Below are 16,484 nucleotides of genomic sequence, written 5' to 3'. Positions count from 1 at the left end.
AAACCACATATCCTGAGGCTGCATTTATTGTAGCTGGGGATTTTAACAAGGCTAATCTGAAAACAAGGCTCCCTAAATTTTATCAGCATATCGAATGCGCGACCCGGGCTGGCAAAACACTGGATCATTGTTATTCTAACTTCCGCGACGCATACAAAGCCCTCCCCCGCCCTCCTTTCGGAAAATTTGACCATGACTCCATTTTGTTGCTCCAAGCCTATAGACAGAAACTAAAACAGGAAACGCCCGTGCGCAGGTCTGTTCAATGCTGGTCCGACCAATCGGATTCCATGCTTCAAGATTGCTTCGATCACGTGGACTGGGATATGTTCGTATAGCGTCAGACAATAACATTGATGAATACGCTGATTCGGTGTGCGAGTTTATTAGCAAGTGCATTGGTGATGTTGTACCCACAGCGTCTATTAAAACCTTCCCCAACCAGAAACCATGGATTGATGGCAGCATTCAAGCAAAACTGAAAGCGCGAACCACTGCTTTTAATCAGGGCAAGGCAACCGGAAACATGACCGAATACAAACAATGTAGCTATTCCCTCCGCAAGGCAATCAAACAAGCTAAGCGTCAGTATAGAGACAAAGTAGAGTCACAATTCAATGGCTCAGACACGAGAGGTATGTGGCAGGGTCTACAGTCAATCACGGACTACAAAAAGAAAACCATCCCCGTCGGGGACCACGATGTCTTGCTCCCAGACAAACTAAACAATTTCTTTGCTCGCTTTGAGGACAATACAGTGCCCCGAAACGGCCCGCTACCAAAACCTGCGGGCTCTCCTTCACTGCAGCCAACGTGAGTAAAACATTTAAACGTGTTAACCTTCGCAAGACTGCCAGCCCAGACAGCATCCCTAGCCACGTCCTCAGAGCATGCGCAGACCGGCTGGCTGGTGTGTTTACGGAAATATTCAATCAATCCTTATCCCAGTCTGCTGTGCCCACATGCTTCAAGATGGCCACCATTGTTCCTGTTCCCAAGAAAGCTAAGGTAACTGAGCTAAATGACTATCGCCCCGTAGCACTCACTTCCGTCATCATGAAGTGCTTTGAGAGACTAGTCAAGGACCATATCACCTCCACCCTACCTGACACCCTAGACCCACTCCAATTTGCTTACTGCCCCAATAGGTCCACAGACGACGCAATCACACTGCCCTAACCCATCTGGACAAGAGGAATACCTATGTAAGAATGCTGTTCATCAACTACAGCTCAGCATTTAACACCATAGTATCCTCCAAACTCGTCATTAAGCTCGAGACCCTGGGTCTCGACCCCGCCCTGTGCAACTGGGTCCTGGACTTCCTGACGGCCGCCCCCAGGTGGTGAGGGTAGGAAACAACATCTCCACCCCGCTGATCCTCAACACTGGGGCCCCACAAGGGTGCGTTCCCAGCCCTCTCCTGTACTCCCTGTTCCCCCATGACTGCGTGGCCATGCACGCCTCCAACTCAATCATCAAGTTTGCAGACGACACTACAGTGGTAGGCTTGATTACCAACAACGACGAGACAGCCTATAGGGAGGAGGTGAGGGCCCTCGGAGTGTGTTGTTAGGAAAATAACATCACACTCAATGTCAACAAAACAAAGGAGATGATTGTGGACTTCAGGAAACAGCAGAGGGAGCAGCCCCCTATCCACATCGATGGGACAGTAGTGGAGAAGGTGGAAAGTTTTAAATTCCTCGGCGTACACATCACGGACAAACTGAAATGGTCCACCCACACAGACAGCGTGGTGAAGAAGGCGCAGCAGCGCCTCTTCAACCTCAGGAGGCTGAAGAAATTTGGCTTGTCACCAAAAACACTCACACACTTTTACAGATGCACAATTGAGAGCATCCTGTCGGGCTGTATCACTGCCTGGTACGGCAACTGCTCCACCCACAACCGTAAAGCTCTCCAGAGGGTAATGAGATCTGCACAACACATCACCGGGGGCAAACTACCTGCCCTCCAGGACACCTACACCACCCGATGTCACAGGAAGGCCAAAAAGATCATCAAGGACAACAACCACCCGAGCCACTGCCTGTTCACCCCACTATCATCCAGAAGGCGAGGTCAGTACAGGTACATCAAAGCGGGGGCCTAGAGACTGAAAAACAGCTTCTATCTCAAGGCCATCAGACTGTTAAACAGCCATCACTAACATTGAGTGGCTGCTGCCAACATATTGACTCATCTCTAGCCACTTTAATAATTCAAAATTGGATGTAATAAATGGATCACTAGCCACTTTATATAATGTTTACATACCCTACATTACTCATCTCATATGTATATACTGTACTCTATACCATCTACTGCATCTTGCCTATGCCGTTCGGCCATCGCTCATCCATATATTTTTATGTACATATTCTTATTCATTCCTTTACACTTGTGTGTATAAAGTAGTTGTTGTGAAGTTGTTAGATTATTTGTTAGATATTACTGCATGGTGGGAACTAGAAGCACAAGCATTTCGCTACACTTGCATTAACATCTGCTAACCATGTGTATGTGACAAATAAAATTTGATTTGATCTAGGGAATTTGCCATTTGCGATACGACCTCAGTGCCGTAATCCTTTCAAGAGTTTATTTGCTGAGAAAAAGAAAACTCTCCAAGGCTCTAGTCTATTCATTGTGAAGCCAGACTGCCATCCCTTTCAATAGATGAGTATAATTCAATGTGTTGGTTATACTCGAGCACTTACTTTTGTTAAATTGGTCTGCTGACGGTGTTATGCTGTGTCTGACATCCTTGTGGTAAAATTTAAACTAACAAAAGTAACAAAAAATGTAACTATCAAAAGTAAACGATGGCAGTTCTATATCTTTTTCCAAACAATGTCAATGTAGCCTACAATCTTTTAAATTGAAAAGCACATGCTTGACAGAAAGTATAATGATGAAACCATTATGACATATTTTTGTGATATGCTAGTGTGGCTATTGGAAAAAAGCTTTGTATTCTCCAATGAATCTCATGGAGATAATGGAATAAAACATGAAAACATAACCTCACTAATAGACTTACAAGACATTTAGTACACAACTGTTGTAAAATGCCACCCACAACAAGTTATTGCCATGTTACAAATTACCACTCAACCTTATTACTTTGAATCACAACACATCAGGCACGAAACACCACAGCAATTAGCACTGTCAAATCTTCATCTATTTCCCCCTCAATGATCAGTTTGGTTATCAAATCTCTAATTGCTTTTTTTTTACCCTGTTTTCTCCCCAATTTCATGGTTTCCAATTGGTAGCTACAGTCTTGTCTCATCGCTGTAACTCCCGTACGGATCCGGAAGAGGCGAAGGTCGAGAGCCGTGCGTCCTCCGAAATACAACCCAACCCAAGCCAAGCTGCACTGCTTCTTGACACAATGCCCACTTAACCCGGAAGTCGCACCAACGTGTCGGAGGAAACACTGTGCACCTGGCTACCAACTCAGCGTGCACTGCACCCGGTCCGCCACAGGAGTCGCTAGTGCGCGATGGAACAAGGACATCCCTGCCTGCCAAACCCTCCCCTAACCCGGACAACGCTGGACCAATTGTGCGCTGCCCCATTGGTCTCTCCTGGACTCGACAGAGCCTGGACTCGAACCCAGAATGTCTAGTGGCACAGCTAGCACTGCGATGTAGTGCCTTAGACCACTGCGCCACTCGGGAGGCCCCTAATTGCTTTTGTAATGAAAGCAGAGGGTTAGAGCTGTCTCTTTTGAAATCGATGTGAAGGCTCAAGATGATTCGTCAGTCGCTACGAAAAAGCCTTTGCGAACATCGTCTTCCAATCACATCGACACAGTGGTCCAACCGGCTAGGCGTTCTGGTAGAATGTCAAGGCTGATACTAATGATGGGCTTTAGCTCTGCGATACGTTTGATGGTCGGTCCCATGGGGCCAGTAATTGAGCCACCTGCTGCGCTGGTGTCATAAACTTTATTTAAAAGCTAGGTTTAAAGGCTAAATGAACAGACTGTTAGTCGTTTGAAGTAAATGAAATGATATGGTTTGTTATACGATGTGAGACTTGTTCTTATCAACCAGAGACAATTTTGACTTGAAATAGTGTTTTTAAATGGGAAGATGGAGTTTGGAGTTATGAATGTGTGGCTCCAATGACTGGTTTGAAGCATGGTGCTGGCAGCATGGTGCTGGTTGTGGGTTTGATTCCCGCATGGGCCGCATATACTGAATATTGTCATCCCCTTATCTGTTTCACCCGTCTTTGTGCTCATCTCCACCCCCCACCAGGTATCTCCCCTCATTATCCACAGTGTATTTATACCTGTGTTCTCTATTTGTCTGTTGCAATTTCGTTTTGTGTCGGCAAGCGTTTTTCCCATGCTCCTGTCTTTCTCTAGTTCCTGTTTTCTAGCTTTCCCGGCTTTTGACCATTCTGCCTGCCCTGACCCTGAGCCTGCCTGTCGTTCTGTACCTTTTGGATTCTGATCTGGATTACTGACCTCTGCCTGCCCTGACCCTGAGCCTGCCTGCCGTTCTGTACCTTTTGGACTCTGCTCTGGATTACTGACCTCTGCCTGCTCTTGACCTGTCATTTGCCTGCCCCCCTGTTTTTGTAATAAAATGTTGTTACTTCAAAACTGTCTGCATCTGGGTCTTCTCCTGAGACTTGACAAATATACATAATGTGTCACTGTCTGTTGATGTTGTCATTTGTATGTTGCTTTGGATAAAAGCATCTGCTAAATTTTAAAAGTATGAATATAAGATGATGCTTACAGCAGAAATGTGAATGTTTATAAATACTAATTATCAAGGGTATTTTTGTCATCAAGAGTGGCAGATACTCACGCTCAGCAACAGCGGACGACTTTCTTTGACAGCTCCGACACAGCCGAGGCAACCAATCACCATGATGATGGTCCCTACCGCAATGAGTAGATTGGCTGCTGAGAGGGATGGGAGGGATGAGGAGAGTGTGGCAAAGTTGCCCTGGGTCACTGACAGCCATACCCCCACGCCCAGTATTCCACAACCCCCCAACTGTCAGAGAAAAAAGGAGATAGACAAAGGAAGAAGGAAAGAAAAATAGAAAAGTGAGTAACATATAAAAAAAACACACAACATAAAATACTTTGGGATTATTTGGTGCACACATATACATTTACACACAACACAACACACACAAATCCCAAGGCGATGCCAGGAAATGCATTGCCCGGCATGCTCAACCAAGACTCGATTTGCGTGGTTAAATATGTGATTATTGTTTTTCTCCCTAACTTCTATCCCAACTGTAGAACCACACCAGTTCTGTTTTAATCAGCTCTTGAGGTCAAAGTAGGGAAGGTCATGAATAAAACTGCTCTGAAGCATTGTGTGCTGCCGCTCCAATCACTTAGACAGGTTGGTGCAAGTCATCCATCACCCTCCACCATGATCAGAATACTAGAACAGCTGGAAATTAGAGGATATTATACGGCTGTCTCTCCTCATACAAGCCTATCATCATACCCCTGAGAGAGAAGTCAGAAGGGAATCATAGTCAGAGAGAGGGAGAGAGAGAGAGAAAGGAGAGAGAGAGGAAAGAAAAGACAAAGAAATTGATAGACACAGAGACAGACAGACAAGGGTACTGCAGTAATGTACATGAAATAACAATGACAAGGTAAAACAGATATGATACATGCTCCAAGGCCCTATGTTATCGACACATAGCGCTTTACATACGTACATACCACATGCTCTGTGCCTCAGTTAGTACAACATCTCCATGACATGCTGTTGCTGAGAGGGCCTCAGACTGACATCTACAGTATGTGGGCTGCCCTCTAACCCTGAACGGTGATGGAGAGACTAGAGAGATGTACAGATCAGAACGCCTGACAGCGCCAGAGGGATGATAGGGAAATTATCTTGGGAGCCTTCAAAGAACTCCCGTCTGCCCTCCTTATGAGACTACACTTCCCTCTTTTCATGGTTCATGAATCCATGGGTGTTCTATGTGAGACGCGTCTTGCGTCCCAAATGGCACCCTATTCCCTATATAGTGCGCTACTTTTGACCAGAGCTCTACGTGACCAGGTCAAAAGTAGTGCACTACATAGGGAATAGGGTGCCATTTGCGATGCGACCTCAGTGCCGTAATCCTTTCAAGAGTTTATTTGCTGAGAAAAAGAAAACTCTCCAAGGCTCTAGTCTATTCATTGTGAAGCCAGACTGCCATCCCTTTCAATAGATGAGTATAATTCAGTGTGTTGGTTATACTCGAGCACTTACTTTTGTTAAATTGGTCTGCTGACGGTGTTATGCTGTGTCTGACGTCCTTGTGGTAAAATTAAAACTAACAAAAGCAACAAAAAATGTAACTATCAAAAGTAAACGATGGCAGTTCTATATCTATTTCCAAAGAATGTCAATGTAGCCTACAATCTTTTAAATTGAAAAGCACATGCTTGAGAGAAAGAATAATGATGAAACCTTCATTATGACATATTTTAGCCAGCAGATGAGCTGTGCACACTCAAGTTTTGATAAGGGCATGGCATCATGAACACACCATAAAATTACTTTCAACTGGTGTTTCATTGCTTGGAATATAATCTGCCAGTCTATGTCTTAGTGGTGTAGAAATTGTCACACCCTGATCTGTTTCACCTGTCTTTGTGCTTGTCTCCACCCCCCACCAGGTGTCTCCCATCTCCCCTCATTATCCCCAGTGTATTTATACTAGTGTTCTCTGTTTGTCTGTTGTCAGTTTGTTTTGTTTGTCAAGCCTACCAGTGGTTTTCTGCTGCCTCCTGTCTTTTCTATAGTTCCTGTTTTCGACAATTCTACCTGCCATCCTGTACCTTGCCCCACCACACCACACTGCATTACTGACCTCTGCCTGCCCTGACCCTGAGACTGCCTGCCGTTCTGTACCTTTTGGACTCTGATCTGGATTACTGCCCTCTGCCTGCCCTTGACCTGTCATTTCGCCTGCCCCCTGTTCTAGTAATACACTTTTTTTTGCATCTGGGTCTTCCCGAAAACATTATTTTATTTCACCTTTATTTAACCAGGTAGGCAAGTTGAGAACAAGTTCTCATTTACAATTGCGACATGGCCAAGATAAAGCAAAGCAGTTCGACACATACAACAACACAGAGTTACACATGGAGTAAAACAAACATACAGTCAATAATACAGTAGAAAAATAAGTCTATATACAATGTGAGCAAATGAGGTGAGATAAGGGAGGTAAAGGCAAAAAAAGCCATGGTGGCAAAGTAAATACAATATAGCAAGTAAAACACTGGAATGGTAGATTTGTAGTAGAAGAAAGTGCAAAGTAGAAATAGAAATAAATAGAAACATCTCAAGACAAAGTCAGGTATTGGAGTGGCCCTCACAAAGCCCTGACCTGAATCCAATAGAACATTTGTGGGCAGAACTTAAAAAGGGTGTGCGAGAAAGGAGGCCTGCAAACCTGACTCAGTTACACCAGCTCTGTCAGGAGGAATGGGCCAAAATTCACCCAACTTATTGTGGGAAGCTTGTGGAAGGCTATCCGAAACGTTTGACCCAAGTTAAACAATTAAATGGCAATGCTACCAAATACTAATTGAGTTCATGTAAACTTATGACCCACTGGGAATGTGATGAAAGAAATAAAAGCTGAAATAATCATTCTCTCAGCTATTATTCTGACATTTCACATTCTTAAAATAAAAGTGGTGATCCTAACTGACCTAAGACAGGGAATTTTTACTAGGATTAAATGTCAGCAATTGTGAAAAACTGAGTTTAAATGTATTGTGACTAAGGTGTATGTAAACTTCCGACTTCAACTGTATGTCCCTCACTAACTTTAAGCGTCAGCTGTCAGAACAGCTTACTGATCGCTGCAGCTGTAGACAGCCCATCTGTAAATAGCCCATCCAACTACCTACCTCTTCCCCGTATTTGTTTTAGTTTTTCTGCTCTTTTGCACACCAGTATTTCTACTTGCATATCCTCATCTGCACATATCTCACTCCAGTGTAAATTGCTAAATTGTAATTACTTCGCCTCTATTGGCCTATTTATTGGCTTACCTCCTTACTTCATTTGCACACACTGTATACAGATTTTTCTATTGTGTTATTGATTGTATGTTTATTTTTCCCATGTGTAACTCTGTGTTGCTTTTGTCGCACTGCTTTGCTTTATCTTGGCCAGGTCGCAGTTGTAAATGAGAACTTGTTCTCAACTGGCCTACCTGGTTAAATAAAGGTGAAATAAAAACATTTAATAAAAAAAAATGTTGCTTCAATATATCCACATAATTTTCCAGCCTCATGATGCCATCTATTTTGTGAAGTCCACCAGTCCCTCCTGCAGCAAAGCACCCCCACAACATGATAATGCCACTCCCGTGCTTCATGGTTGGGATGGTGTTCTTTGGCTTGCAAGCCTCGCCCTTTTTCCTCCAAACATAACGATGGTCATTATGGCCAAACAGTTCTATTTTTGTTTCAGCAGACCAGTGGACATTTGTCCAAAATGTACAAACTTTGTCCCCATGTGCTGTTGCAAACCGTAGTCTGGCTTTTTTATTGCGGTTTTGGAGCACTGGCTTCTTCCTTGCTGAGCGGCCTTTCAGGTTATGTCGATATAGGACTCATTTTACTGTGGATATAGATACTTTTGTACTCGTTTCCTCCAGCATATTCACAAGGTCCTTTGCTGTTGTTCTGGGATTGATTTGCACTTTTCGCACCAAAGTACGTTCATCTCTAGGAAACAGAATGCATCTCTTTCCTGAGCGGTATGACGGCTGCGTGGTCCCATGGTGTTTATACTTGCGTATTATTGTTTGTACAGATGAAAGTGGTACTTTCAGGCGTTTGGAAATTGCTCCCAAGGATGAACCAGACTTGTGGAGGTCTACAATTTTTTGGGCAGATTTCTATTGATTTTCCCATGATGTCAACCAAAGAGGCACTGAGTTTGAAGGTGGGCCTTGAAATACATCCACAGGTACACCTCCAATTGACTCAAATGATGTCAATTAGCCTATCAGAAGCCATGACATCATTTTCTAGAATTTTCCAAGCTGTTTAAAGGCACAGTCAACTTAGTGTATGTAAACTTCTGACCCACTGAAATTGTGATACAGTGAATTATAAGTGAAATAATCTGTCTGTAAACAAAAATTACTTGTGTCATGCGCAAAGTAGATGTCCTAACCGATTTGCCAAAACTATAGTTTGTTAACAAGAAATTTGTGGAGTGCTTGAAAAACAAGTTTTAATGACTCCAACCTAAGTGTATGTAAACTTCCAACTTCAACTGTAAATCAATGAGATTTTTATTTTCACTGAATCTCCGTTTGGGTATTGGTTAGACTACAATTAGGATGTGGAAATGTTAGGATTATTTTGCTCTTAGTACTGTAGCCTACTCCCGACCGGTCACGTTGTACAGCGCCATATTTTCCTAACGGAAACCCCTTTTTCTTGGAATAGAAACACCATAATATTGATTAAATGAATTAAGCTAAATTCTAGATAGCAAGGACAGTTTAAAAATGTTGATATACTTTCATAATTTGCCAGAGCTTAAAAAATATCAGCTCCAACATGTCTCCTTCCTTCCCTCATGGTGTACCATCTCGCTCTCTCTATCGGCAATTAACTACATCATATCCCATGGCAAATGTATGTAATTAAACGTCCCAATTGGCAAGACAACTTAATTCCAGACATTTGCATAAATATGGCACTATTAAAACACTGGCCCACTTTTCTACTCACATTGGCATGACAAAAATGTTTGAGGGGAGAAATACTAGTAATGGGTCATTTGTGAACTAAAGGCTCTTTTTGCTGAACTTTGGGAACCGAATCGCATCCATGAAAGAGCCGTTTCATGTGGCTCCCTGATTTACTTACTGCTACTACTGCCTTTTGAGCTTCAAACAACGATTATCTGCAAATAAGTTACAAAATCATTATCTGAAGTAAATTCTCACTGCAGAAACCATAAATAGTGAGAGAACAAGTCATTCTGGTCCACGCTTATGTGTAAAAACACATTTAAAAATCAAATACATTTGTCCAGGTAAAAATGTACTTGAACGTGCATATCACAATCTGACATAATGGTAGCCTACTTTTTGAGCTTTACATGACAGATTTTCCAGAATTTTGAATCACGAGCCGGTTGGGAGCCTAATGATGTGGCTCTTTTACGTGAACAGAGCCAAATGATGCGGCTCTTCGAAAAGACTCGGAATGCCCATCACTAAGAAATATGGGTGGATTTTCAGTTCAATTTCAGTAGGGAGTTTTTGTTGTTTACATAACATCACAGAGGCGTTGTGGCAAGTGAACGAGCTGCATATCAAAAGGGTCTCAGCACTGAAATGTGGCCCTATTCATATCTAAACAATTAGTATTTTTACAGAGGGGTATTATGCATCATGCGCCCGAGTGGCGCACTGCATCTCAGTGCAAGAGGTGTCACTACAGTCCCTGGTTCAAATCCAGGCTGTATCACATCCGGCCGTGATTGGGAGTCCCATAGGGCGGCGCACAATTGGCCCAGCGTCATCTGGGTTTGGCCGGGGTAGGCCGTCATTGTAAATAAACATTTGTTCTTAACTGACTTGCCTAGTTAAATAAAGGTTAAATAAAAAATAAAATAAATTAATTGGATAATAGCCTGTTTTACAGCCCAATGCGAGATGAAATCAAGGTTTTTATTGACTATTCAATTCGGGACAGGTTGGGTCCCACATCATCAGGCTCAATCTGAACTTGATGAAACGTCGAAGTTGTTGATCACCGGAAGTCGTTTCTTGTCAGCAGCTAAGAACAATTCACCATACTTAAAGACTATAGGCTACATCTCAGCAGTTCTGTAACTTCAACAGAAACATAGTACACTTATAATCAGATTTAGATGTGTATTAAAACTAATTGTTTATTCCATTTTCGGCATGGAAAATATTGCAAAGGTGTTCAGTAATTATGGAGAACTTCTGCACAATTACCGGTGATTAATTGGACAAATGTATCAACTCAGTAAGGGACTCGTCCTTTTGAATCTCTCACCAGCAGCGAGTTGGTTCAACAACAAACTAAGACAACTGATTAGTGAGTCTAAGCAGATTGTTAATTATTTGTTAAGTGGGTTGGAAGAGGGCGCTGAATCGCCCCGAGGCCTTCTGGTGTCTATAGCTAAGACTTGGGCCAAACAACTGTAACGGTTTTCTTAGAGAAGTGGAGGAGTCAGGCGCAGGACACAGGGATAAAGGTAAACAAACGTGTTTACTAAAATTATCAATAAATCTTCTCATCGAAAAATACATAGTTTGGAGAAAACACCAACTACACAAAACAGACAAACAATCACCGACAAGACAAACAGGAAATGCAGATGTTAAATAATGAACATGATTAGCGAAATGAAAAACAGGTGTACACAATAAAGACAAAACCAAACGAACAGTGAAACATCGATCGGTGGCAACTAGTAAGCCGGTGACGTCGACCGCCGAACGCCGCCCGAACAAGGAGAGGGGCCCACTTCGGCGGGAGTCGTGACAACAACTGTTTTTTAAGCCTCTTCCTAGATCTGTTTGTTTGGTCTTGCCAACTCCTATATGACAATTACCATAGGAGTTGGCAAGACTGCACAATCACATCTGGGACCAGGCTACTGATTTGTATCTTCTTACATATCAGTAATCATAACATCATCTCTATCCTCCAGATGTTGTGTTAGAGATCTCTATCCAGGAGTCCCCACAGTAATGCTCTATTATCTGCCAAATGTTGCCCTCCGCTCTGTGACATCTCCCACAATCGGTTTGTATATGTGGGAGTTAGAATAGATAAAGGGAAAATGCTTTCAAGTATGCATTTATGGTTTGTTGTGCTAATGGGTAAATCACTCATTTAAATCCAGGTCTCAGATATTGGAATTTAGACACTCCTATTCTCAAGCAACGTAAGAAAGCACCGAAGGAGCACGTGTTTCAGGATGTGATTTGGTGTCGTCATACAAAAAAAAAGTGTGGTGGTAATTTATGCCAGAAGAAAGCAAAGCCAGTAAAGCTCTCTCAGCATTTTAATGTTTTAAACAAAAAACAATGACTATACGGACTCTGCAGTTGTTGCAAAGTAATATACAGTAACTCCCTGTAGAGTAGAGCCAACGTTCAGAAATAATAATACTCTATAATAATCATACCCCCCCCCCAAAAAAAATGGAGGCACACCGGAGATCATCTGAAGAATACACAGCCTGAGAACCAATGGAGCTCTTGAACATTTCCTGGTAGTGCTGGTGAGCTTGCTTACATCCCCCTACTACTGTCTTGAAAAGCTAAAGGGTCTTGAATATTAAGATGCTCTCATCCCCAGTATTATAACGTTTCCCCTTCATGGTGAATAGAGAGCTCTCAGCTGGTAGCTAGCCTCTTCATCACCATATTCCAGTGGGTGCTACACATTGGCGGTGGATGGGGTAATTTACCTTTACATACAATGTAAAGCGTTTTGAGACCTTGGTCGAACGTAAAATGCAATTTATCACTCAGGTCGGCGGTTCGTTCAAGACTGTGGTCCCAATTCAATCTAAATCTAAACGCTTGTCTTTAACAAGAGCGCAATTCAGGAGAAGAAGGATGCAGTGCATCTTGAGACCATTGCGTCTTGAGACCATAGCTTTTTCAGAGTATAGCCAAGTGGGGGTTTGAAACTGATTCAGAGGGTTTGACAGTCACAGGGTGGCAGGGTGTAATTGCAGCAGACAGAGAGAATCTTAGGCTTCGAGCTCCAACATGCAGGACTAGTGAAATAAAATAATGAAAATGGTCACAAACAACAATAGAAATAGCACTATATACACATAACAGTAACTGTGGCAGTGATGAATAAATACAGTTGAAGTCGGAAGTTTACATACACCTCAGCCAAATACGTTTAAATTCAGTTTTTCACAATTCCTGACATTTAATCCTAGTCTTAGGTCAGTTAGGATCACCACTTTATTTTAAGAATGTGAAATGTCAGAATAATACTACAGGGAATGATTATTTCAGCTTTAATTTCTTTCATCACATTCCTAGTGGGTCAGAAGTATACATACACTCAATCAGTATTTGGTAGGATTGCCTTTAAATTGTTTAACTTATGTTTCGGGTAGCCTTCCACAAGCTTCCCACAATAAATTGGGTGAATTTTGGCCCATTTCTCCTGACAGAGCTGGTGTAACTGAGTCAGGTTTGTAGGCCTCCTTGCTCGCACACGTTTTTTCAGTTCTGCCCACAAATTTTCTATAGGGTTGAGGTCAGGGCTTTGTGTTGGCCACTCCAATACCTTGACTTTGTTGTCCTTAAGCCATTTTGCCACAACTTTGGAAGTATGCTTGGGGTCATTGTCCAGTTGGAAGACCCATTTGCGACCAAGATTTAACTACCTGACTGATGTCTTGAGATGTTGCTTCAATATATCCACATAATTTTCCAGCCTCATGATGCCATCTATTTTGTGACGTGCACCAGTCCCTCCTGCAGCAAAGCACCCCCACAATATGATAATGCCACTCCCGCGCTTCATGGTTGGGATGGTTGGGATGGTGTTCTTTGGCTTGCAAGCCTCCCCATTTTCCTTCCAAACATAACGATGGTCATTATGATGGTTACACTAGTGACAGTAACTGTGGTTACACTAGTGACCATACCCCCCGTGCATCCGGCAAAGGCGGAGGTGTTGCTAACATTTACGATAGCAAATTTCAATTGTAAACAATTCACTGGAATTGTGATACAGTGAATTAGAAGTGAAATAATCTGACTGTAAACAATTGAGGGGGGGGGGGGGATGTCCATAGCGGGAGTAGTGGGTAAGGTAAGTGAGAATTGAGGGTGTGTGTGGGGGGTGATGTCCATTGGGGGGAATGTCCATAGGGGGAGTAGCAGGGGGAGGGTAGCTGACTATTCAGCAGCCTGATGGTCTGAGGATAGAATAAAAAAATATATAATGTAACCTTTATTTAACTAGGCAAGTCAATGAAGAACAAATTCTTATTTGCAGTGACGGCCTTCCCCGGCCAAACCCGGACGACGCTGGGCCAATTGTGCGCCGCCCTATGGGACTCCCAATCACGGCCGGATGTGATAAACTATTGGCCAGTCTTTCAGTTTTTGCCATGATGCTCTTGTACTGTGTGCGTCTGAGTGATTGAAGCAGGGAGAACAGGTCATGGCTTAGGTGGCTGGGGTCCTCGTATCACCCTGTGAAGAGCCTTGCGGTCCGCGGCGGTGGAGTTGCCATACCAGGCTCCGGTGCAGCCCGATAGTATGCCCTTGATGGTGCTCCTGTAGAACACTGTGATGGCCCTAGGCGACAGGCCACATTTCTTCAGCATCCTGAGGTTGAAGAGTCTGTGTCGTGCCTTCTTCACTACGGTGTACATGTGGCTAGACCATTTCAGGTTCTGTGAACACAAGTATACAACGGTGGTACATAATATGTGTCAAGCCTCTGGTGAAATTCCACCGAGTTCTACAGCTTCTTTGCGTTGATGCAGTGGTTGGTTGTAGGCCTATTCGAGAAGAAAGCTCATCTCTTTACACTGATGCTGTGATCTCGGCACATGGGAAGAGCTCCAGCAAGCATGGTTTACAGAAGGCGGGGTACGATTGTCTCTTTGGAGCACAGCACCAAACAAAATAACACAGCCCCTGCAAAACCCTATAAATAAACTGTGGCTGTTAGAAAGAGGGAGCGAGGACGAAAGAGAGATTGAGAGGAAGAAAGATGGAGAGAGAGATGGGAAGAGAAGGAAAGAGAGCGAGGGAGGGAGGGAAAGAAGGAAAGAGAGGGGAGGGAGAGAAAGAGAGAAGCATGCAAATGGTAATCAATAATGCTCTCATCTCTAGGGGATTCTCCCTTGTTCCTCCTCCTCCTACTCCTACTCCCTTGTTCCAATAGCAGGTACCATACACAAACACACATGGCTCACACATTCACAATCACGGCTCACACACACACACACAATAGCATGTACTGTACACATGGCAAAAGCCACACACACACACACACACACACACACACACACACACACACACACACACACACACACACACACACACAGGTACCCCAGAGTCTAGGCTCATTATATCGACTCTGCTTGGAGAGAACAGTGATTTGTTGTTGTAGCTGCCAAGTTCGTCAGTCCTTGTCACACTCCCCCTTAACAGCAATCAACTCTGTTCACAGTCATGTCACTCAGCAAAGGCCCGGGTCTCTGGCATTAATATGCTAGGTTAATTTAGCTAACGTTGTGTTTAAGCTAGCTCGTAAACCATTGGAAGTACACTGAAAAAGAATATAAACGCAAAATGCAACAATTTCAAAGATTTTACTGAGTTACAGGTGAGCATTTGCCCACTGAAGTCGGTTACGATGCCAAACTGCAGTCCAGTCAAGACCCTGGTGAGGACAATGAGCACCCAGGTGAGCTTCCCTGACACAGAATTTCTGCACAAACCCACAGTTTTATCAGCTGTCCTGGTGGCTGGTCTCAGAAGAAGCCGGATGTGGAGGTCCTGGGCTGCGTGGTTACATGTGGTCTGCAGTTGTGAGGCCGGTTGGACGTACTACCAAATTCTCTAAAACAATGTTGGAGGCGGCTTATGGTAGAGAAATGAACATTCAATTTCTCTGGCAAAAGCTCTGGTGGCCCTTCCTGATGTCAAATCAAACCAAAATGTAGTCGTCACATGCGCCGAATACAAAAGGTGTAGACCTTACAGTGAAATGCTTACTTACAAGCACTTATCCAACAATGCATTAAGAAGTTAAGAAAAAAATAAGTGATAAGTAAAAATTTAAAATAAAAGTAACAAATAATTAAACAGCAGCAGTAAAATAACAATAGTGAGGCTATATACAAGGGGTACTGGTAGAGAGGCAATGTGCGGAGGCACCGGTTAGTCGAGATAATTGAGGTAATATGTACATGTAGGTAGAGTTAAAGTGACAATGCATAGATAATAAACAGAGAGTAGCAGCAGCGTAAAAAAGGGGTCTGGATAGCCCTTTGACCAGCTGTTCAGGAGTCTTATGGCTTGGGGGTAGAAGCTGTTAAGAAGCCTTTCGGACCTAGACTTGCCGCTCCGGTTCCGCTTGCCGTGCGGTAGCAGAGAGAACAGTCTATGACTAGGGTGTCTGGAGTCTTTGACAATTTTTAGGGCCTTCCTCTGTCACCGCCTGGTATAGAGGTCCTGGATGGCGGGAAGCTTGGCCCAAGTGATGTACTGGGCCGTATGCACTACCCTCTGTAGTGCCTTGCAGTCGGAGGCCGAGCAGTTGCCATATCAGGCAGTGATGCAACCAATCAGGATGCTTTCGATGGTGCAGCTGTAGAACCTTTTGAGGATCTGAGGACCCATGCCGAATCTTTTCAGTCTCCTGAGGGGGGATAGGTTTTGTCGTGCCTTCTTCACGACTGTCTTAG

The 16,484-nt window shown here is 43.5% G+C and overlaps 1 protein-coding gene across 3 annotated transcripts in view; it reads right to left on the bottom strand.

Annotated features, from left to right (window-relative positions):
• Positions 1-16,484, bottom strand: part of LOC106561924 (tetraspanin-4) — a 112,693-nt gene that overhangs the window by 34,869 nt on the left and 61,340 nt on the right. For all 3 annotated transcript variants that reach the window (XM_045688973.1, XM_045688972.1, XM_014126328.2), the window contains one exon: positions 4,839-5,030. In XM_045688973.1, coding sequence (XP_045544929.1) covers positions 4,839-5,030 — 192 coding nt within the window. The remainder of the gene's footprint in view (positions 1-4,838; positions 5,031-16,484) is intronic.

Source organism: Salmo salar, chromosome ssa11 (genome assembly GCF_905237065.1).
Source record: "Salmo salar chromosome ssa11, Ssal_v3.1, whole genome shotgun sequence".
NCBI classification, from domain to species: domain Eukaryota; kingdom Metazoa; phylum Chordata; class Actinopteri; order Salmoniformes; family Salmonidae; genus Salmo; species Salmo salar.
This window is presented reverse-complemented; position numbering and strand designations above follow the sequence as displayed.